Below are 22623 nucleotides of genomic sequence, written 5' to 3' on the forward strand. Positions count from 1 at the left end.
CACCCCCACCCCCTCACCCCCACTCGCCATCCCTAATCAATGGCATTGAGAGGGGAGAAGAGGCGGAATGAGGGTGTTATCTCTTTTATCATCCAACATTCCAAAGGAAAAAAAAAATCAGTTAGCCAACATACAGTATGCAACGGCATGACCAATTAAACAGCCAAGTCATTAGGAGAGCCCATTAACACACGGCGACCGATGGAAATCCTTCGCCGTCCAAAGCCCTGCACCCCCCCTCCATCCCCCGTCCCCCCCACGTTGTCTCGCACGTTCATGCAACACACACACACACACACACACACACACACACACAAAAGCATTCACGGTGGCTTAGAAAAAAAAAAAGGAAGCGTAAAATACTCACTCAGTCCTCCGCCAAAGAATCAGGGAACGACCGGGAGAAGACTTTTACAGGCTGACTGTCGACATGTCGTTCACGTTCAGCCGCACTCTCCTGCATGCCTCCTCTCCTCTCTCGCTCTCTCTCTCTCCTGTGGAGGCGGATGAGGGAGGCAGGGAGGATGATGATGAGGAGGAGGAGGAGTAGGAGGAGGAGGATCGGGGGGTGGGCAACGTGAGAAGACTGCAATGAGGAAGAGGATAGAGAGGGCGAGAGGCAGGTTTGGGAGGGAGGAAGCTTTAGGATGCGGGGTCGGCTTCTCCACAGCGCAGCCTCGGGGAGCTGCGGCATCGGACAGCCTGAACGGCGGGGAGCCGGCGCGACGGGGAGCCGAAACGTCGTGCGGCTGGCTCGATGACGAAACAAGAGAAAGCAAAGCAATCAAAGAGAGTCAGGAAATGGTCCAAAGGAAAAAAAACGAAAATAGCCCGTGTAGACGATACAATACGTTGTCATAGGAGTAGAACAAAAAAAGAAAAAAAAAATCAACAAACAACAATTTTAATCGAAAAATCGGTTGTGATTGAACCAAACCGAATCGAATCATTCCACTTTCTGCACCCCATTTATCAAAATACATCTCGAATTGATTTGAGAAATTCACACCCCTAATATATACATATACATGAATATACTAAAATGATAAAAATCATTGAGTAATCGTTTCAGAAACAGTAATCGTGATTTTTTATTTTTTTTTCAAATTTGTAACACCCTTTGATGCCAAATGAAATTCTCTGAATTCAAAAAATATTCCATAGTGACAGCCCGAGCCCAACCGAACTCCTGCCCAACTTTGCAGTCGGATCTTCAACTTTTGACAAACTAAATTTACTCCCAAGACTGTTTTTGGCTGAGCAAAAAAAATAATTCATCATCTCATTTTTGTTTCAGCATCTCAGCCCCGTGCCTTTAAGCGCCAACCGTGCGCGTTGCCATGGCGACTCTCGCCATCTGGCTTTCCGGCACACCGGCAGACACGCGTCAGGCTTTTTTTTTTTTTTTAAACGAATTGACTTTTATGAGAGGAAATCACATCGAGGCCTCAGAAGTTCACGAGGAGCTAAACACCTGTCACGGCGTGAAGAGGAGGAGGAAGTGGGAGCAACAGATGCCACGACACGTAAATTAGCTCCCCGCGCGTCGCCGGTTTCGCTAGTGACTAGCAGGCTTCTTCACGGACTGGCTCGTCATCAAGGACACTTTGATTATTCCTTCACACTCTGCTAGGGCTTCTTTTGTCGCCGCTCCCCACGGCATTGGCAACTTGGGAACATGACTGTTTCCTTTCTGGTCCTGGAGAAGGTGCCAGCGTAGAGATCAATACGGTTTTGCAAAATGTCCAAGCAAGGTCCATATACGTAATACAGTATATATAATAATTGGTTTTCGCATCACAGGTTGCGAGTTAAAAAAATGTTGCCTCTTGAGCCTCATTCAAACCCATTTATTTTGAAGTTTTACGCCACAACTAGCTAGCTAGCTAGCAACAAGCTTCGCTGGCGACTAGTGTGGCTAAACACATCCTGCTCCTGAGTCATGAATCATCACCCCCATGGTGTCAAAAAAGCGACACCTGACAAGTATCATGTTCACAAAGGGATGACTAGGAAAGACGGAGAAGCCATGCTAATTACTAAGCTAACCTGAGATTGACATGGTTTGTGCGATTAACACTGTAATGAAATGCTGAGCATGATCGAGTCCACTTTTCACAGACGTTTGGCTGGAACCGTGTTGAAGTGGAGAATATCCAACGATGAATAACAAAATAGCAAGCAAATGAATAAGTTTCTGGACTCCGGAAAGAAAATCTAGTCGCTAAACAGAACCGGTTACGCTATGCTGTACATCAGCTAGGAGGAGTGGCCAATAACCTTCAAAATGTTTAAGTATCAAAGTGGTGTCAAATATTTACAATATCAGTATAATTTGTTGTTTTTCACAATCGAGTCTTGAGTTTTGATTTTGACTTTTGAGGCCTGCACAATAAATGTTCTCAGATGACATTAAAGTAGACCTTATCGTCATTATTTATTTATTAATTTTTTAAAAAATTTGAATCAATTTAGCTTTGCTTCTTGATAGGTGTGTCACACCAGTTTGCTGTGACTTTAATTTAAGAAATAAAAACTTTTGATTTTATAAAATAAGAGTAACAATTGTTTGTTTGTTGTATTCTTATTGTTTAATAAAACCGCTGCTTCAGGTCCACGGGAATTAACCGGCAAAAAAATTGCTCTTCAAAATTAGAACTTCAAAGAAAAGAAAAGTAATATTGTGCCTTGCTAAATATAGATATGATTAAAAAAAAAATTGAAGCCTACCGACTGACCAAAATGAAGCAGCAGTTTTTTTTTTGTTTATTTGTTTTGTTTTTTTCAAAATTGCAGCTTTTGCGATTTTATAATTGCATTCTTCCTCATGGTGATCTATTTGGATTAAATTCAGTAACCTACTTGGAAGCCACGTTCCTGATCTTGTATTGTTGACACTTTGGGACCATATACCTGGGCTTTTTGAGCAAAGGAACCCCCCCCCCCCCAAAAAAAAAAGCCCCAAGTAGCGATTATTTATAGCCCACTTTTCCCAGGTAATGGCCACCAAATGCTTTACAAGAGCAGGCCCGGAATGCAAAGTAGCCACAGACATCAGCATAAAAGAAGAGCGACAACAAACGCATAAAAACGAGCAGACGGGAAAGCGGGACACAATTACCACTGGTGGCTCGTGACAAAAATGCACAGTATCCTGGGATGCTGATTAACGGTTAACATCTTAAGGTCATTTTGGATTCTTTTTTTTTTTTTGATTGGCACAGGAAAGAGCGACGGCCATGTGCCGTGGCTGCAAATCAACTGTTTACCTCAGAGTCCAATTATTAGCACCATTAACTTTGGCACCTTAAGGGACTTCGTCCTTCTGTACTCTTTTATTTTGTTTGCCGCGTCTCCCTTTTGGAGCTTGAGAACAAACCTCGGAGTCAATAATTAGCCCTTTAGGGGAATGCTAGTGCACCATGTACATTGAAGGAAGTGGACTCGTCCATGTTCCGAGACCCATGAAATGCTTAGCGCCCGCTACATCGCCCGTACGATATCGATACGTTCGCCATTCGTGGGATGATACGATTCACTCCTTTTATTTTCACCGGATCGTACAATTCGCTCCATTTGCAGTGCAGCCCGATACAATCCAAATACGATATCATTCGCTCCAAATGCAAGTCACAAACCATTTCCAGTGTTTTATACGGCATTCAAATGTGTAAGACTACTTACCGATTCACTCCAATACGATTGAGTCAATCCATGACATGATTTCGCTCCAAACATAAGATGATTGATTCCAGTTGCGATACTCTTCACTCCAAATACAACACATTTTACTCCACTTATGATACAGTTCATTCCAGCGACATAATTCACTCCAAGTAAATACGATTTCTTCTCATTATGACATGATTCAATCCAAATCTGACGGATGGGCGAATGCCGATGCCAAGTATCCTACCGGTGCTAAAACCAGCCTTATTTTTAAGGTATCGGCACTCGTGGAGCCTGTCGATACCAGCCACCGATACTAACGGCAATCAAAATCCGACATGGCGTAAGTCCGCCTCAGCAGTAGTTGGCGCTACACTACGGCATTTTGACACATCGGTGAATTGTCATCTGATTCAGAAAGGAAGAAGAAAGGAGTGTTTGGAATTTTTTTCGTGGCGTGAATGTGAAATGTTATATATCAAAAGTACTGCCAGGTATCGCCACTCGGTATCGGTGAGTATTCAAAGAGTGAATACTGGTATCGGTCTGGAAAAAAAAGGTGATATCGAACATCCCAACCAAATACAAATCAATTCATTCCAATTAGGAAACGATTCATGTGGTTAGTGACAAATACGACACAGTTTTGACACAGTTCCTGCCAGATGCAATCACTCCAATTGTGACATAATTCATTACAACTGTGACACCATTGACTTCAAATACTCGATTCCGATGACGACTCATTCCACTTACAATACAATTCACTCCAAACACAAGACGGTTCACTCCATTCATGGTACGAGTCACTTCAACCACGACACAATTCACTCCAAGTGCAAACCGATTCACTTCCAAATAGAATTGGATTCACTCGAGTTTTGACACAATTCACTCGGAATCCAATACGCTTTGTTCCAAACGCAATTTGATTTTATTCCAATAATGAAGTTATTCATTCCAATTACGACATTCCATTCTAGCTGTTATTCAATTCGCTCCAAACCTGGCGTGATTTGCTCCGGTCATGATGCAAATGACACGATTCTCGACAATGACGATACGATTTACCGAAATTATAAACTTAGCGCTTAGTACAAATGTGATTCACCGCAGTTATAATTCATCCGCTCCCGCTGCGATGAATACAATACCTGTACACCCCAAATAGATACAACTAATTTCGAAAGGAACCAAACAAACAAACAAACAACAACTTCATTGCGGATCGGATTCACCCCAATAACAAGGCAATAAGATTTTTCTTCGTTGATACGTGCCACATTTTGAGACTTGCGTGACAAATGACATTCGCATTAGTAAGTAATAAGAGCGAGGGCCTCTCCTAACAGTTGCACATGACAACAAATCATTTTGGAATGACATTTGAAGCCTTTAAAATGATATCCAGGCCATGGCATCGTGGACAATTATGACGACGCATTGATGCGTGTCATCTTCTCCGCCCCCCCCCCCCACCCCAACCCCACCCGGCGAGGCCCTTTTTGCATATCGGCGAGCCTCAGGAAAAGATTTAATAACGACATGTCTTCCACATTACTGCGCTCAAAGTTCAATTTTCAGTTCAATTTCACATCGATTTTGGGGCGCGTGCGTGAAGGTGAATCACCTTGAAGGAAACGGCGGAGGTGCATCTGCCTCCATCTCTCTCTCTCTCTCTCTCTCTCTCTCTCTCTCTCTCTCTCTTTCTCTCTCTCTCTCTCTCTCGATCGCCCCTGCGGCGGTGCGAGGGAACGCTGTCCCCGGAGATTCCAATCAGACGGCACAACACAGACGCTTCCAGTAATATCAGGAAGCTGTAGACGATGGTTATAGATTTCAGGGGCTCTCAGGTGCATTAGGCCGTATCGCGGCTTCCCCACAAGGCCACTTAATGCCTGCGATGGAGGGAAGGAGGCCGGACCAGCTGGCTGCCGGGCATGCATGTGCAGCTATGAACAACAACAACAACAACAACAAAAAAATGCATTTAGACACGTTTGTCAATGGCATGCTGCGGCCGATGTGCATAAATAAAGATCGTCGCATCTTTCCACAGCCGGTAGAGGGAGCTTCCTTCATCAGGAGTCACAGACGCGATGCTCACGGGCACCAGGGACTCTCCAAGGTCCACATGAGTAGCCCCGCGGGCCTCTTCCAGATATAGCTCACCAGTGAAGGAACATTGTGATTTTCTAGGAATGTTGTTTTCATAGACGACCCAATTATTCCCAAAAAAAAAAGCACAGTGACACAAAAATCTCTTCATTCTCCACAATTCTATCTGCTGCTCGTATTATGAATGTTTTGAGCAAGGTTTCTGGATACGTGTGCATTTTATTTCATGAAACCATGACTGTGGATGGTATGACAAATGATGACTTCTCAGTCGTTGCGATCATGTGCGCCTGCGTGTGCAAACACACGTATGCACACACAGGGCCCCAAAGCCGAATTGATCGGTCAATGTTAATTTTGTTTTGTGCTCATCCTACCCCCTGGTGGACTGTTTGTGGACAATGTAAATGTGAAAGAACGAAACGGGAAATATTCCGGCGCATCCTCGTTTTGTTGAAAAAAAAAAGTGAATGTCATCCGCTGGCAGTATAATATAGTCATGCAAATGACGCATTCGGATGCTGTGATAGCAATCATTTTGCACAGAGGATAAAGAATATATGCCCGCGTGTATGTGTCATACGTTGCTCCGCCATTTGTGTTCAAATAGCCATCGCTTCACGGATTGTCAAACGGTGCCACTGCGCATACTTTTTTTGTGACATTTTGTTTGGTCGTGCGCTGTGCCTTGCCTCTCTAAAGGCTGTGACTCACTGATCTACCTCACAGAGCAACAATGACCGTGAAGGAGAGGCTTCCTTAAATGAGGAAAACAAACGGAGAGGAACTGAAAGAAGATGGCTATCAGGCGCCATCAGATACCTTCATGACACAAGCGGCCGCTTTGAGCGCATCAAATACTTTTTTTGTTTTGAGAAAGGGAACGCTTCACACTGACATCTGGAGTGGACGTTGTTGCTTTTTAAATTGCCGCAGAGCTTTATATACGAGTTTACAGCAGCGTAGCGTTATTTTTATGGATGATGCTTGTGTTGTCATGATACCAAAATGTCGACTTTGGTACAATACCTCCATCAAAAGATTTGTTGTCTTTTAAGCCTATTATTGAAACTCTCATTGAATATTTCACGTTTGACATCCGAACCATACGGGGGAAAACTTGCAGAACGGAGGACATCAGTTATCAGAGGTGGGTGAGGGTGTGGGGGGGGGGCAGGTACTTGTGCTCATAACATGTTCGCGGTGCGCTTTAGAGGACTCACCTCTGATTCACGCACACTCACCGCGGGCAAGGACAAACCACACGGGACGCACACACGTTGAAGTACGCTGATTCACATGCTGGCACACACCAACCGCCGTAACTCCCGCGCATGACCCGAGCGTGAGGTGATTAATCACCTTCCTGTATTAATTACAATTCAAATCAGTTGCCATGGGAACCACCTTCGGAATGTTCAGGAACGACGGTGGACTTCCAGTGAGTCAAGGACCAAGGGGGGGCGGGGGGGAGCCATTCATGACGCCTTACAATGATTCAGCTGGCTGAGTTTTACATTGCCCCCCCCAACACACACACACACACACACACACACACACACACACACACACACACCCTCCCTCTTGAGTTGCCCGAGGTGAACTTCAATTTTGGTCACGGAGAGGCTCGCAGAAGCGGAAAATGCTAGTGTGATGACGGCTAAGAGAGCATCATGTGGATAGGAAAAATAAGATTGGGAAAACACTTGACGTTTGAGGCAAAAGTACGTTGCTTGGCAGTCAAAGGTGCACCTGTTGATTTTTGACGCGTTTCAAATGATATCAAGAAAATAATTTGGGAAACGGGACTGGGCCAAGATATTAATATCCGCTCCAATCAATGACAATACTCTATCGATTATAATTTGGATCAATCGATACGTTTTACTTGATTGTTTGATTTGGATACGGTCAATCCACCAACCCAATACGCCATGGCATTATGGGAAACATGTTTCAAGCATTTAGCCTACAAGCACGTTTCAACGTCTTTGCAAATATGTTTAAATGTCCTCGCAAATACGTTCCAACGGACATACGGTCAAAAATTTCGCCTTCACATCAGCACTCCCACTCCTCCGTAACGTTTGCATTCCTAAAGGAAATAAATACCCTTAATACTTGCGCTATTTATGTAACGACTGGGAAAATGCCTGCTGGGAGACGTGGAAGTCGTTGACAAACCGCGCGTCGCTTGGTTTTCACTAAATGCTTATTCAGGGTTATTTTTGTGAAGCAGTGCGGCCGCTCGCGCGCGGTATTATATTGGAAGCTCAGGTGAAAGCCGGACGTGGTGAATTAACAATGCGCGGTTGTGTGTGTGTGTGTGTGTGTGTGTGTGCGCGCGCATGCGTGTGTGCGTGTGGCTCGCCAGTTGTCATGGTTGCAGCGTTTATCACCTCGTTCAGCCGACATAGAGGCCCAGGGGCACATGTGATTGGATTCAGACAGACAGACAGAGAGACAGACATGGGGAAGGGAGTGTGAGTGAGTGAGTGAGTGAGTGAGAGGGAGGACATATTGGCACAGAGGAGGGCTTAAATGCCAACGCGCTGCGCAGAGGGAGGAGGGGGTAGAAGGCCGCTGGACAAATGTCAACGCTGGGCCTCTTCATGATCATGTAGCGCAGGGGCAAGCGTGGCGCAAAAGTTGATTTTTGCCATCTAGAATAGGGAGTTTGAATGCCTCACATTGCGGGATTTAAGAAGGACCCTTTTGGGCTTCGTTCACGAATCAAGCTCAGCATGTGCATCCATGAGCAAGCCGTTCCAATTTTTGCCCTGCCAGTCAGTCGCAGGGCACATTATTTGTTTTGCGTTGTATCAAATATATATATTTTTTGCATATCATTAATAAAGTTCCAAGGACATGAATCCTTGTCATGTGTGTGACTGTGTCAACAATAGTTGAATGTATGTCATTTTTAACCGATTTATGATTGATTTATCTTAAATTCTAAAATCTTGCTCTTGCACTGTAAAATTCTTTGAGTAATTTTAGTCATTTACTACTTTGCTTTTAAAAGTTCATCATTTTTTTGTTTGTGAATGTTTGTGAAATATACTTTTAAGAATGTCAACGTAGCTTGTGTGTTTAACATAAACTATACCGCTATTTTGCCTCGTCTTGTCCTCAACATACCGGCTTCGACAATGCGACAGTTCCGGGTTGTGAGGCGGGATAAGCCCTCACGATGGATATTTCAGCCAATCGTGGAGCGCTACAAGTGATTCCATGAAACTTGTCAGCCTATCACAGCACCGCTTGTCCCATACTCAGGTGGGGGGGCGGTGCCGCACAGGAAACAAGTAAGCTCATGGGGAATGTGGTCTTTGCTTGAAACTTTTCCTTTAAAATGAAAAAGAGCAGCCAGTTGAATTCAAACTTTCAAAGCAAACATGACTTTTTTTTGTCTTCGTCATTGAGTTGTGTAACGTGTCGATGTTCGCAGTTGACGATTTTTTTTTCGACGACCTCGCGTGTTGTGTTGTGTGCGACTTGTAAACTAGAGAGACGCCGGGTCACTTTTTTTTTTTTTTAGCTGACATTCAGCTGAATAGGCGAAAGCGCCAGAGAGCGCGTGTGTGAATAGACGCATTGTGGGGCTGCCGCCTGCCTGTCTGGTTTAGTGTGTATGTCAGTGTGTGTGTGTGTGGCCTCGGCATGCTTTTCTCTTCCGTGTCGTTTGTGCCACACGCACTCCCCATCATCGCTGCCTGCTGGCTGACACGCTGCGTGGACGGGCAGGAGGACGTTACCGGCGACAGCGAGCTGCCCGCTTGTCTACACTCGCCGCTCGCTTTCGGCTGTTCACGGCGGTGACCGTCAAACAACAACAACAACAACGGAAAGTCCTCGCCATGCCCCAGACTGGCAAATCGAGAAACGCCCCGCCGGTGTCGGACTCCCCGCGGCCCCAAATGGGGGCCTCGGCTGGGGATCCAGAAGGACTCCGAGATGACGAGGGGGACACCGGACAGGACAACCAAGGAGACGAGGACATCATCAAATCTCCAAATGATCCCAAACAGTACAGGTAAAATACACTCGTGTTACACCGGCTGTGCTTTCCTCCCACATTTCCCAAAACATGCATGTTGGATTCACTGTCCTGACGTTTAAATGCGAGATTGAGCGACAGTTTGTCTGTTTGTGCCCTGTGACTGGCTGGCGACCAGTCCAGGCTGTACCCTACCTCTCATCCAGTCAGCTGCAGCAGGACCTGCCAGCTAACTCTCAACCAGGGACAGCGCGACACAGGGACGAGAGAGAGCCATAGCCCCCTCAGAAATCGGTGTTGCTCCTTGATTTCATTTTATGTTTGAACAGTCGAAATTATTGTCTTTGTCTCCGTATGTATCGTCACGCCCCACTTTCACACATTTCATACTCGATTAAGCACATAAAAAATTAGCATTAGCTCTGGCTTTTAGAAATATTCTGCGAGATAGTGACGTGTGAATGTCTGGAACCATGAAATGTTGTATGTTGGTGCTGTTCTAAAGCAAGGACCTCCTGTAATTTTTTACTTGTTACCACCGAGTGACTCCCCTGCCGGTATTTTTTTTCCCCTCCAGAGCTAAAAAGTGGGCCAATAATTTATTTCTTTAAATACAAGGCGAACCTGTTGCTCTAATTGAGGCACAGTGAATACCATTATTTGCCTTTTCACTCTGCAGGTACATTGTGCTGGCCAACGGGCTGCGCGCTCTGCTCATCTCGGACTACAGCAGCCCGGCCGTGTCCAAAGACAACGAGGAAGAGGAGGAGGAGGAAGAAGAAGAAGGTGGCGAAGAGGAGGAAGATGACTCGAGCGAAGAAACGATGGCGGAGTCGGATGAGGGTGGCGACAAAGATGATGACCGGGAGGGGAGGAAGAAGAGAGGAAATGCAGAGAAGCAGGTACACGCTCGGTGATGGTGTCCATTTGGAGTTAAAAATATTTTGTAGCCCACCGTTACACTTTTGAACTGGTCAACACCCCCACTGAAGGGCGATCAATGCAAGCGCCGCAGTCTGGGAATCCCTGGTGTTGAGCAGCTTATCTGAAACTGGCTCAGCAACACACACCGAGGTTATGATCATGAACGAAAACTTCCCAAAATAACTGTAACTAAGATCGGAAAAACATTCTCGCTCATAAAGTTGGTTCGATCCCGGCTCCGGCCTCCCTGTGTGGAGTTTGCATGTTCTCCCCGTGCCCGCGTGGGTTTTCTCCGGGTACTCCGGTTTCCTCCCACATTCCAAAAACATGCATCGGGAAATGGATAGATGGATGGAGATAGATAAATAGATATATAAATGTGTGCGTGTGCGTGTGTGTGTGTGTGTGTGCGTGCGTGCGTGCGTGCGTGTTCCCTGATGGCTAAAATTGCCACATGTGATGCAAACTCTACTTGTGCTCGTTTTGTGTGTGCCTGTGCGCGTGTGTGTGTTTGTGTGTGTGTGAGCGTGTACACGCACGTGCGTGCGTGCATGTGTGTGTGTGTCAGTCTGCAGCCGCCTTGTGTATCGGAGTGGGCAGCTTCAGTGACCCCAGCGACCTCCCCGGCCTTGCCCACTTTCTGGAACACAGTGAGTAATTACAGTGAAAGGATGGACACGGATCGTGTGTGTGTGCGCACGTGCGTTGAACTAGCTCTGAAAGGTTAATTCATTGGAGTCTTTTACATGCTCACCCATCACCGATTACATTTTGTGTGCGACAACCTCTCATACATGTTTGTACCTTCAAGTTGGACGAGTTAAAAGAGAGACCAGAAAGGGGCACGGTCACCCGTGTTGAACGTCCCCGGGAAGTTACTTTGACACTGCAGTAACTTGGTTGGACCCCTTTCCCCCACTTGCCGTTGTTATTCAAATCTGCAACCTAACACGCGTGCCCTTATCGCTTCCAAATCCAAGTTTGAAAAGGAAATTGCAAAGAAAATTCGGCTTCCCCGACAGCAGTGCTCCTCAAAACGCTTTCGTCTTACCAGGAGTACTCCCCTCACTTCTACGTGTTGATAATCCTCTATACAAGCGATTAACCAATAAAAAAAATTTTTTTTGGTTGCTTAATTTCAATCAATTCATAGGAATGGCCTTTTTTTTTTTATCTCAAACATTAATAAAAATGTAGATGTTGGCTGGAAAATAAATGATGTCATTCTTAAAAATATATATCAAAATAAAGCATAAATCTGCCTCTGTTATCACATTTAAGAAAAAAAATAAATGGAGCGCCCTTAAATGTATTTATTTCTGTATTGCTTTCCATCCATACAAAAGAAAAATTGAAAGTTGTATTTGACTTTCTGAGTGCTCAGTGACCTTTTTTTTTTTTTGTCTTGCTCTCGACAAATTTACCACATACTTAATTTTAAAAAACTAAAACTAATACTAAAGCTCACAAAAACTCAAACAAAGCATTTTCTAAAGAAGAAAAAAATTCAGAAAAACCACAAAACTTGAGGTGTGCGTCTGTGCCACGGGTTACTTATCTGTGAAAAAAAAATTATTCAATGTTCCGTACACCCCCGGTTGCGAAACACTGCCCGGCAGTTCTAAAATGCCAACATCGACGCCATTCTTATAAGGTGAAGCCATTGATAGGCGGTGGCTTATCTTTGACATTTTTGGAAATGGCGGCTTATGTGCTCTGTCCGCACACCGCGCCAGTGGTTTTCATGGGCAGTGAGAAGTACCCCTCGGAAAACGGCTTTGATGCCTTCCTCAAGAAGCACGGCGGCAGCGACAACGCCTCCACCGATTGCGAGAGGACCGTCTTCCAGTTTGACGTGCAGAGGAAAAGCTTCAAAGAGGCACTCGACAGGTGAGAGCGGATCAGAGGTGCTTTTGTGGTGTGCGGGGGAACAGCGGAGCCGAGCGGGGATCACATTTTAAGCGGCCAAACGGTGCGACCGGGGCGATTAAAAACACTCCCGCCTGCCCTTTCTACATCAACGGGATGCAGTCAACGCTGCTGTTTAGCTACGGGCCTGATTAAGAAAGTTGTGGAACCGCCGGGATTTGATCGATCTGACGCAACGGACATAATTATTGCGCCGACGGCAGTAGAAAGGAACACTGCACAGTTAGCCCGGCGTTACTTTTACATTTAAATGATCGAGGAGTTTGATCGAATGCAACATTGCCACAAAAAGATTTTATTTTGTGGCAACTAATCTGTTGGGGGGGCTCCCTAAACGGGTTGCAAGAGAGAACAAAAGTTTACAAAGTGAGTACGGCATTACGAATGATGTAAGAGTTGTTGATTTGAAGTAATGACTTCAACATGGCCGTCCTGGGACTCTTTTGTGGCAGTGATCTGGTGGGGGCTGCCTAAATGGGTTGCAGCAGAGAGCAAAGGTTGTTGCATTTATTTTGCATTGAAACGAGGAAAGACTTTTCGATCTCGCGGGATTTGAGCAATCTAATGTAACGTAGCTCCAATTGGATTTCATTTTCGCTCGACGCTGCCTAAACGGGTAGCGGGAGAGCAGGTCTGATCCGGCATTTTTGTGAGATCTCTCTATGAAAGAGGCTAAATCATTCTTCTCTTTGCCCTCTATTTTAGGTGGGCTCAGTTCTTCATCTGCCCCCTGATGATCCGAGAGGCTATCGACAGGGAAGTGGAGGCCGTCGACAGCGGTGAGTCCGCTCGTTTTCGGATTCCAATCCCGAAAACCGCCCGTTGTCTTTCCTGAGCCTTTCCCTCTGCCGCCCGTCAGAATACCAGCTGGCCAAACCGTCTGATTCGCACAGGAAGGAGATGCTGTTTGGCAGTTTGGCCAAACCGGGACACCCCATGGGCAAATTCTGCTGGGGTGAGTTCAGCGGAGGAGGCTCGCCATGTTTTCCTTGTTCCAAGGGCGGGACAATTTGTTGATTTTGAGTGATGTGATCGGTCGCCAGGGAACGCGCAGACTCTGAAGCAAGAGCCCAAGAAGAAGAAGATCAGCGTCTACAACCGACTACGCGCCTTCTGGGAAAGACACTACTCTGCACATTACATGACCCTGGCTGTCCAGTCCAGAGGTCAGTAGGATCTTTCTTGATTGGGCTCAAGCCCCCAGCACAAGCCTAGCGCAATCCGCGGTCGAAGGTGGCGTCATCGGTGGAATCGGTCGACACAAACAATTCTAGCTCGAAACGCTAATGAGCAACTTTAAGCGCGGATGGTTGTTCGTCTCTGTTCGTCTCTGTGTGCCGTGCGGTTGGCTGGCAACCGGTTCAGGGTGTCCCCCGCCTACTGCCCGAAGACAGCTGGGATAGTCCCCAGCACGCCCCGCGACCCTTGTGAGGATAAAGCGGGTCAAAAAATGGATGGATGGATTATTGATTCTAAAACAATTTGATTGTGACCGCCATTAATCCATACCCAAGTTTTAGCTCTTCAGCTTCAGAGGTTGGTGACCTCTGACCTAAACCACACAAGGTAAATAGACCGGGCTTTTGGCACCATCTTGTGACATCACAGAGCGGTTTTCAAAGCGTTGCGGGAAAAATGAGTCTTGAGTTTTAGCTTTCACAGAAAAAAAAAAAAAAACACAAGCGGCATGTATCTCAATATGCAGTATTTTGAAGTGAAACAATTCGGGTTTTTTGCCACTAAAATCTAGTAGTGCAGTTTCGCAAGGTCAGATCGTGACCAAAGCCGTTTTGTACGATGAAAGTTCAGCTCTGCAGTGATCCACATGCGGCATCAGTCAACAACCTGCTTGTGGGCAGATTGACAGAACTCTTTAACGAGCAATCCGGTGATTTAATTGACTGCTAATGAAGCCGCAAAGCTCTAATGAGGAGCCGCTCCACGTGTCCGTCGACGGCCGAGCTCGGCTAATTATTCGCAGCTCGCCTCGGGTCGCCGCCTTCATCCCGGTGATGTCATCGTCGGGTCTTGGCGCGTTCTCGCAGGAAATATCAGGCGGCTCATTAACAGCTGCGGAGGCGTCCCAGGCTGACTCGTGTTGACATTTGTGACCAAAAAAAAAAAAATTTGAAAATCGCAAATCATGGTCTTTGCAGAATTGTCTTTTTATAATCTCACTGGATTTGAGCAAATATTGACCACAGAACAGGAAATGGAACCTTTTGTGACCCAAAGCAGCACACAACTCTCTCACACTGGCGTCGCTGTGTCATGCGATCTAGCGAAAGTAATTTAAAAAAATCCACATGTAATTGATGCCCACCCAAAAAGGTTTGTAATTTTCCCTTGATGCCACAAGATGGCGGCAAAGCAATTTAGGCAAGGCTACGTTCTGACGAAATGAAACTCCTCCACTCAGTTCTATTTAGCGACTTGCCGTTTTTGGTCGATAACGTTTGGAAAATTCCCCACAAAATCGCTTGAAATCTGCCAAAGCTGCCATGCGTCGCTCCGCAGCGATTTTTGCGCCAGCCAAAAAGACACCACAATTTGACAGAAGAGCTGAGAACAGCAGCGTAGTTAACGCCAAGCAAATCCATACCTGGATGTCGTAAATCATGAGGATGATCGTGATCGCTGATGTTGTGACTGACTGACACACTTGTGATTGTGCGCCCGCAGAGAAGCTGGACACCCTGGAGATGTGGGTGCGCGAGATCTTCAGCCAGGTGCCCAACAAGTGAGTGTTGCTCTTCTTCACACCGGAGATGACCTCCGCACTCTCATTTCACCGCCCACGGCAAAATTCATTGACTCGTTTAAGTTGACTTGAGTTCAAGCAGATGCCAAGAATTTCCCCGCGTTTACTCTCCGACAGCGAAAGATCCAATATTTAAAAAAAAAAAAAAAAGCCTTTTCCAAAGGAATCATTCTTAATTTTTTGACTAACATCGTCAGATAAAGGAAACGGTGCCAATTAATGACATTTACAACTTTTATCTAAATGTACGGTGGTCATTTTTAGGTCATTTTTAATCAAAGTTATCCGATTATTGTTGTGTTTTTTTTTTTTTGTTGTTTTTTTTTGAACTAAAATAGAATACTGTAATCTCCGAATGATAAAGTCACCTAAATAAAAGCCGCAACAGCTAAATTTAGCCATAAAAACAAACGTGTCCATTTCTTGGCCACTTTGTGTTTTTAGCCACAGGTCTTTTTTTACAGAAGAGATCAAAATTTGTATTTACATGAAACAACAGCAGATGCTTTTTTTTCCACATTTTCGATTAATTCAGTAAAATAATACAATTTAATTGCATATAATTTACCTTGCTCGATTGAACAAATAGTCGGAATAAGAAACACCGTGGCCCACGAATAGCAAAAATCCGTTTCTAATTGGCCCATTATAAATACATTAAAAAAAAAAAATCAATAGTTTTTTGGTTGGAATTTGATGGTGTGAGACCTTAATAGCACTCTTCTCCCAAGACATTTTGATTTTCACTTTACTAGCACTTTTATGGTTGAATGTATTTATTTATTTAAATGGCTTTTTCTTGTGATCTTGCGCGTTCATGTCGGCAGCGGCCTTGCCAAGCCAGACTTCTCCAACATGCTGGATCCCTTTGACACGCCATCTTTTAACAAACTATACAGAGGTAAACGATCATTTATGTCGATATTTGGCGTCAGGATGCTCAAAATCTGTCCGCTGAGGCGAAGAGGTGGTGTGTTGTTGTCATCGTGGAATACTTGAAGGTCACTGCTGTACTGTTGTGTTTGTGTTGCCTGCCTGCAGTCATCCCCGTTCGGAAGGTGCATGCCTTAAATATCACTTGGGCGCTCCCCCCTCAAGAAAAGCACTACAGGTGAGTGTTCTGGAGTAGTGAGTCCCAAACTACGCAAAGGGTACACCCTCCAAAGAATGCGCAAGAAGAAGGGCCCTATTTTCATGAACAGCGCAAGTCTAGGGCAAAGTGTAGCTGTGGATAACTGTGGATAGGGGTGGACTTTTCTTTCTTTTGGCATTTTTGTAGTCAGGCCCAGGATGAAAGGGGCGTTTGCGCCGATGTGGGAGTGAGCACAGACGGCTTATTTCCCCGTCCAGTAAACTGCAATACAATGCACTTTAAAGTCAGTGCACGAGAGACGCGTACTGGCAAACAGACCACTTGCGGATGATGTAAATTTGGCCAAGGCAGTCACAGATATCACCACTGTGAACTGGGCACTTAGAAAGCCTTTCCCCGCTGAGTGTTTGTATCCCTTCAAAATAATCATTAGTGTGGCAAATAAACAATTCATTAAAAAGGCATGAAGCTGTTTAAAATCCACTCCCGGTTGAAGTTTACTGTCAAACTAAACATAAAACATAGACGATTGCACGCCGCGTATTCAAAACAACCGAACAAAGTTGTCTTAAGAACGGTCCGCAAACTTAATGCTAACATAGTGTATCATGGAAAATGCCATTGAGATGCTAATAGTTAGCGTCGATAATCACCGTTTTGTAAGCTTTTATTCAACAGATATTTGAACACAAATGGTGGCGAAACATATGTAGACAGATATTATTTTAATACCCACAGGTAGATGTTGTTTATTTTACAAATTACTAATAATATAGCATTTGATGGAGTCACAGTAAGTGGTACAGGTACAAATTTTTCATTTGCGTCCGCATGCTTTTTGATGATATATCTCAAGGCACCGCTATATTTTTGTGACTTTACACTGAAACATTTTTTTTGTTTAGCACATGAACATTTTTGATGTAGCAAAGAACAAAATGTAACAAGAGGGTCATATCAATAAAATACAGTACACAAATCCAACACCGCCCCCACCTCGTTGTCTTGAGGGGATTCGATTTTCTCGTCCTAACAATGTTTTTCCTTCGCAGAGTGAAGCCTCTTCACTACATATCGTGGCTGATTGGCCACGAAGGCCCAGGAAGCATCCTCTCAACGCTCAGGAGGAAGTGAGGAGTTTCTCTTTGCTTTTCTCATGTGAAAGCGCTCCAAATAAAACCCAATTTAAAGGTCTTCAATTTACTGGGGGACACACACACAGGCTGTTTTTTTTTTCCCCACAAGAGCCTCTCAGCCTCTTGTTACTAAATGCCCCCCCCCCCCCACCAAAAAAGCTTCTCTCAGTCATCTCACAATACAAAGCAGCCCTCCAAAAAACACCCTCCCTCATGTCGACACCACTCAGCGGCTCAGATAGAACGTTCCAGACGCTTTGTTTCCCCGCGCTTGATGAATGACGACAGCGGACGACTTGGAGAGCGCTCAAAGCCAGTCGAGTGCTTTGCTGTGTTAAGTGGGGTGCGGCGTAAAGTGCCCCCTCAGTGGTTATTTGGGCCCGGGAGGCAATGAAGCCTCGTGTCCTTTTCACCCCCCCCCCTCCCACCCCCTCTGTATTTTCAGTCGGTCAGTCATATCCATAGTTGAGAACGAATGTTCTTTTATGAGACTGGAAGAAGGAAAAAAACGGATTCGCACACAGTTGCTGATCGAAATTTTCATTTTCTGTCACATCAAAATACAGGGATTAGCAAAAAAAAATGAGACTCACAAAGTTTTGTTTTCCTCCCCATATGAAAAAGATGAACATCACTTGAAGTCAGTAAACTTTTCACCAATGGTCTCGCCTATGAAAGATTTCAACCTCGGTTGTCACACGAACCCTCACGTCAAAAACTACAGCAGTTGTTTTTCTCCCCACAAAAACCGTTGACATTTCGTTTGAAGTGTACGGTGGCTTATTTGGACAAGTGGCTATTGGATTTTTTTTTTTTTTTCTTTTTCAGCAAAGTAGGCAGGGCATTTAATTACCGTTAATCAATGCTCAACGTGGATGATCGCAGGTGCTGGGCTGTCAATCTGTTCGGAGGTAACAGCGAAAGCGGCTTTGATCAAAACACCACCTACTCCATTTTCTCCATCTCCATCACGCTCACCGACGAAGGTTTCCAGAACTTCTACCAGGTGACCTATCTCCCATTCTCCCTCCCCACCTCTTCTATTTTGGTCCAGCCCTGCTCCAGTATTTGCCTCATTGATAGATACAACAGGGTTATTTCAGGGAAGCGCCGAGTGCTATCAGTTGCCACGGCAACGCCGGCTAACCAGGCACTCAAGCAGCAAAGGAGCTGATTTTTATAGGACTGTCTTATTGGAAAATAACTGCTCTTGAAGGGTCGCCACGGACTCGAGGACACCCTTTACATCCACATCCATCCAATATGTATTACCGAATAAGAGATGTGTTTTTCATTTCAATTTCTGCAGGTGACCCACCTGGTGTTCCAGTACCTCAAGATGCTGCAGATCCTCGGACCGCAGAAAAGGCACAAATAGAAGCACACGCTCGCACAAACATATTTCAACCTCCTACAGTATGCAATAGTTGCACATGGGCACCAAAACTCTCAAATATTTCTGGATACTATTGTCGTGCCTGCCAGATTTGTACGGTACCTAAAATGTGGAGCTAGCTATGTTATTTCTAGTGCCAGGTACTTTTGCTGCGACTTGATACCGAGGTTTTTGCTCCAGAAATTGTTCTCATAGGAAATCTATTTTTTTGTGAGTTGAGTTTTTTTGTTTTTTTTAATCGACAAAATAAGATAAGGTGAGACGCTCGGTCATCCGGGAGGGGCTCAGAGTCGAGTCGCTTTTCCTACACGTCGAGAGGAGCCAGATGAGGTGGCTCCGGCATCTGATTAAGATGCCTCCTGGACACCTCCCTGGTGAGTTCTTCCGGGCATGTCCCCCCGGCAGGAGGACCCGGGGACGACCCAGGACACGCTGGGGAGACTATGTCACCCAGCTGGCCTGGGAACGCCTCGGGATTCCCCTTGAAGAGATGGAAGAAGTGGCTGGGGAGAGGCAAGTCTTGGCTTTCCTGCTAAAGCCGCTGCCCCCGCGACCCGACCCCGGAGATCAGTAGAAAATGGATGGATGGACAAAATGAGTTGTCGCATATATTACTTTGGTGTTCAGCAGTTGTCGTTGGATTGGACAGTGGCTCTTTTATACATGCGTTGAGAAATGTAACATGAAAAAAATGAAATGTGGTAAGAGCACGCATTTCGCCCGTGTTTTGTCCATATTTAAAATGCCACATTTTTACTCCTCTAATTGTCTTTCTCGTCGCACGCTCAGGATATACGAAGAGATTCAGAAGATCGAGGCCAACGAATTTCGCTATCAGGAGGAGGTAGGGGCCCCACGCCGTTCGGGCACCGCCTGCTCCGCGTCATTCTTTCAACCGTGTAATCCCTGTTCTGTCTTTTCAGAGCGACCCTATCGAACACGTGGAGGACATCTGTGAGAACATGCAGCTCTTCCCCAAGGAAGACTTGCTGACGGGAGACCAGCTGATGTTTGACTTCAGTCGCGAGGTGGCCAGCTTGGAATTCATTGGACTTTACTTTTGTTTTACATTTTTGCTTTGTGTGGAAAGTGAGACGGAAGCTTTGCACTTGCACCCCAACCCCACCCCCCTCTCACTCCCTCCCGCCTTCCTCTGTGAGATTGTTCCTGCATAAAGAAACACTGACAGAAGGAAATGTGTTCCGTGCTTTCATGCGCGTGTGTGTGGGTGTGTGCAGGTGATTGGTGCAGCGCTGTCCCTGCTCACCCCCGAGAAAGCCAACCTGATGCTGTTGTCGCCAGAACACGAGGGCCGTTGTCCCCTCAGGGAGAAGTGGTTTGGAACACACTACAGCGTGGAGGGTGAGTGTGTTGTTCGTGTTTGTGTGTGTGTGTCGGGGAACGCGCGCGTGTGGCAAGAATTTCATCGTTTCAGATTTTTCATGATAGTTTTAATTTTGTTTTGACTTCTGCCTTTTTAAAAAAAAATCTGTTAGTTCAAATTAGTTTTTGAAGCTAGTTTAGTCATTTTTACTCATTTTTATTTTTTTCCTGGACTGCTTTGTTTTAGATTTTATTAGTTTTAGTATTAGTTTTAGTGGTTTTGTTTTTTTTTTTTTTTTTTAATTATAGTGTATTTGTCAAGTGCACAATTAAAAAAAAGGTCACTAAGTATTCTGTAATAATTTAAATGAAAGTACAATTCTTAAGTAAGTGTTCCTCCCTTCTGTGTGGCCGTACCGTACAGCAATACCGAAATACAGTAAAATTTAAAATGAACCCCGACAACTCAGGTATGATATTAACGAACAAAGACGAAAACAAAGGACTTTTTTTTTTTTTTTTTTGCGATAATTAGATGGTTTTATAAATGTAAGATGCCGTTGGTTTTTTTTTTTTAAGCAATTATTTTGCCAACCAAAAAATGTAGTTGTCGTTATTTTGTTAGCTCATGTTAACTACAAAAACCTTGTTGTGTGCTGGCACCTTAATACATTGTCTTATCCTCTTTCCCCGCAGCAACGTTCACCCCAGCGTAAAGCACTCAAGCCATTTATCTCTGTCGCTTTCGATGACAGTATATTGTGTTTACAAACAAAAGGCCTCTCACACACACATCGCGTCATCTTCCTTTTGAAAAATGTACCCGGCTAGCCTCCTGTGATGCTCGCAGAGGACGTTCTTATTTCATCGAGGCACAAGTTAAATGTGCCTGACACTTGTGCCTTCCTTGCTCACAGACATCCAACCGGAGTGGATGGAGCGTTGGACAGGAAATTTGGAGCTGAGTCGCCAGCTTTTCCTTCCTGCGGAGAACAGGTTCATCGGTGGGTGACTGGACCACACTCAATATTTTCACTTTTATCAGTAGTCACAGAATGTGCATTTAAAAAAAAAAAAATACTGGTTGGTACTACTTTGGTTTGGGTTTTGGACTTGTTGAGCAAAATAATACATGTCAATGTTTGCAGTATTGCAAAAAAAAAAAAAACCAAAAACTGTTTGACATACGGTAATTTGAATGTGTTATCCTTCCCTTGGCCCCATTTTATGCCTCTAATTTCATTTGTAATTATCATTTCATAACTTGTCACAGCGTGACAAAAAGGCCAACCAGACACTGGAGAGACAGAAAGCATTCTGGCATTATCCATCCATCCATTTTCCGATCCGCTTCTCCTCACAAGGGTTGCAGGGTGTGCTGGAGCCTATCCCAGTTGTCTTCGGGCAGTAGGCGGGGGACACCCGAAACTGGTTGCCAGCCAATCGCAGGGCACACATCGACGAACGACCATCCGCGCTACATTCAAACCTTGCTAGCAGCTTGAGAGGCTAGAAAATGATTGACGTTTTCATTCACTCGTCCGTGGACGTTTCGAGCATGGTCACGGAATGATTAAAAAATCGGACCTTAAGGCACCATTGTAGACAATCTCAGTTTTGCATTTGTGAATGGAGCATTTTTCAACATCCCGCGGCAGTTTGCTCGTCGGCTTGCAATTGGGGCAAAACGAGGAATCCATCGCTGGCAAATAGCAGGCCAATCTCCAGGCCCGCCGTGGCTAGTTATTACAAGCGTTTTGTCGCCGCAGTGTAGCCTGAGCAGCGGCACCGAGCACCTCCGTCTTGCCTTTATGACGGCAGTGTTCTCATCTTCTAATGGCTCCGCTTTCAACTGAGGCTGCCTGAAAGGACGAAATGCTTTTTGGGGAGAGATTCACAACGCGACGGCATCCATTGTCGACAACCTATGCTACGTGCTAAAGGTGTCAACGAGGGTATTTATTTATTTATTTTAGGAAATTGGTAACTGGTTGAATGGTGTTCCGTCAGTCATTTCAACATTCCCCGGTTAATAATCAGGGCTTTAATAAAGGTGTTATCCATTCTGTTGCTAAGCTCCAATTCAGACGAGGCCCGCCACGCTAATCACACGGAGAGCATATTAGCATTCATCCCCTCTGTGTTATCTCTGATATAATTCCAGCATCATTATGTTTCTGTCTTTCAACTTTTTTTTTTTTTTTTTTAGCAACAAAACTTTTTTTTTTTCCATGAAAAAAGCTCGGTTTACATTTGCCTGTTTTTTCTTTTTAA

The 22623-nt window shown here is 45.0% G+C and overlaps 2 protein-coding genes across 5 annotated transcripts in view; one reads left to right on the forward strand and one right to left on the reverse strand.

Annotated features, from left to right (window-relative positions):
- The window catches only part of LOC109517473 (SLIT and NTRK-like protein 3), a 26777-nt gene extending 26259 nt beyond the window's left edge, over window positions 1–518 (reverse strand). The window contains exon 1 of the mRNA XM_019872667.1: window positions 368–518. The gene's annotated coding sequence lies outside the window, so the exon portion shown is untranslated. The remainder of the gene's footprint in view (window positions 1–367) is intronic.
- Window positions 519–9116: 8598 nt separating this feature from the next.
- Window positions 9117–22623, forward strand: part of LOC109517479 (nardilysin-like) — a 22596-nt gene continuing 9089 nt past the window's right edge. The window contains exons 1-17 of one of the 4 annotated variants that reach the window (XM_019872678.1): window positions 9117–9823; window positions 10467–10689; window positions 11280–11361; window positions 12448–12601; window positions 13346–13419; window positions 13500–13595; window positions 13684–13806; window positions 15323–15380; window positions 16229–16302; window positions 16443–16512; window positions 17547–17624; window positions 18516–18636; window positions 18940–18998; window positions 19816–19870; window positions 19950–20054; window positions 20265–20388; window positions 21267–21353. In XM_019872678.1, coding sequence (XP_019728237.1) covers window positions 9648–9823; window positions 10467–10689; window positions 11280–11361; window positions 12448–12601; window positions 13346–13419; window positions 13500–13595; window positions 13684–13806; window positions 15323–15380; window positions 16229–16302; window positions 16443–16512; window positions 17547–17624; window positions 18516–18636; window positions 18940–18998; window positions 19816–19870; window positions 19950–20054; window positions 20265–20388; window positions 21267–21353 — 1759 coding nt within the window. In that variant the 5' untranslated portion in view covers window positions 9117–9647. Of the gene's footprint in view, window positions 9824–10466; window positions 10690–11237; window positions 11362–12447; window positions 12602–13345; window positions 13420–13499; window positions 13596–13683; window positions 13807–15322; window positions 15381–16228; window positions 16303–16442; window positions 16513–17546; window positions 17625–18515; window positions 18637–18939; window positions 18999–19815; window positions 19871–19949; window positions 20055–20264; window positions 20389–21266; window positions 21354–22623 lie in introns of all 4 variants that reach the window. The other 3 variants (XM_019872679.1, XM_019872677.1, XM_019872676.1) reach the window with 3 other exon arrangements.

The sequence above is a fragment of the Hippocampus comes genome, unplaced genomic scaffold, assembly GCF_001891065.2.
Source record: "Hippocampus comes isolate QL1 unplaced genomic scaffold, H_comes_QL1_v1.1 scaffold92, whole genome shotgun sequence".
Taxonomy (NCBI): domain Eukaryota; kingdom Metazoa; phylum Chordata; class Actinopteri; order Syngnathiformes; family Syngnathidae; genus Hippocampus; species Hippocampus comes.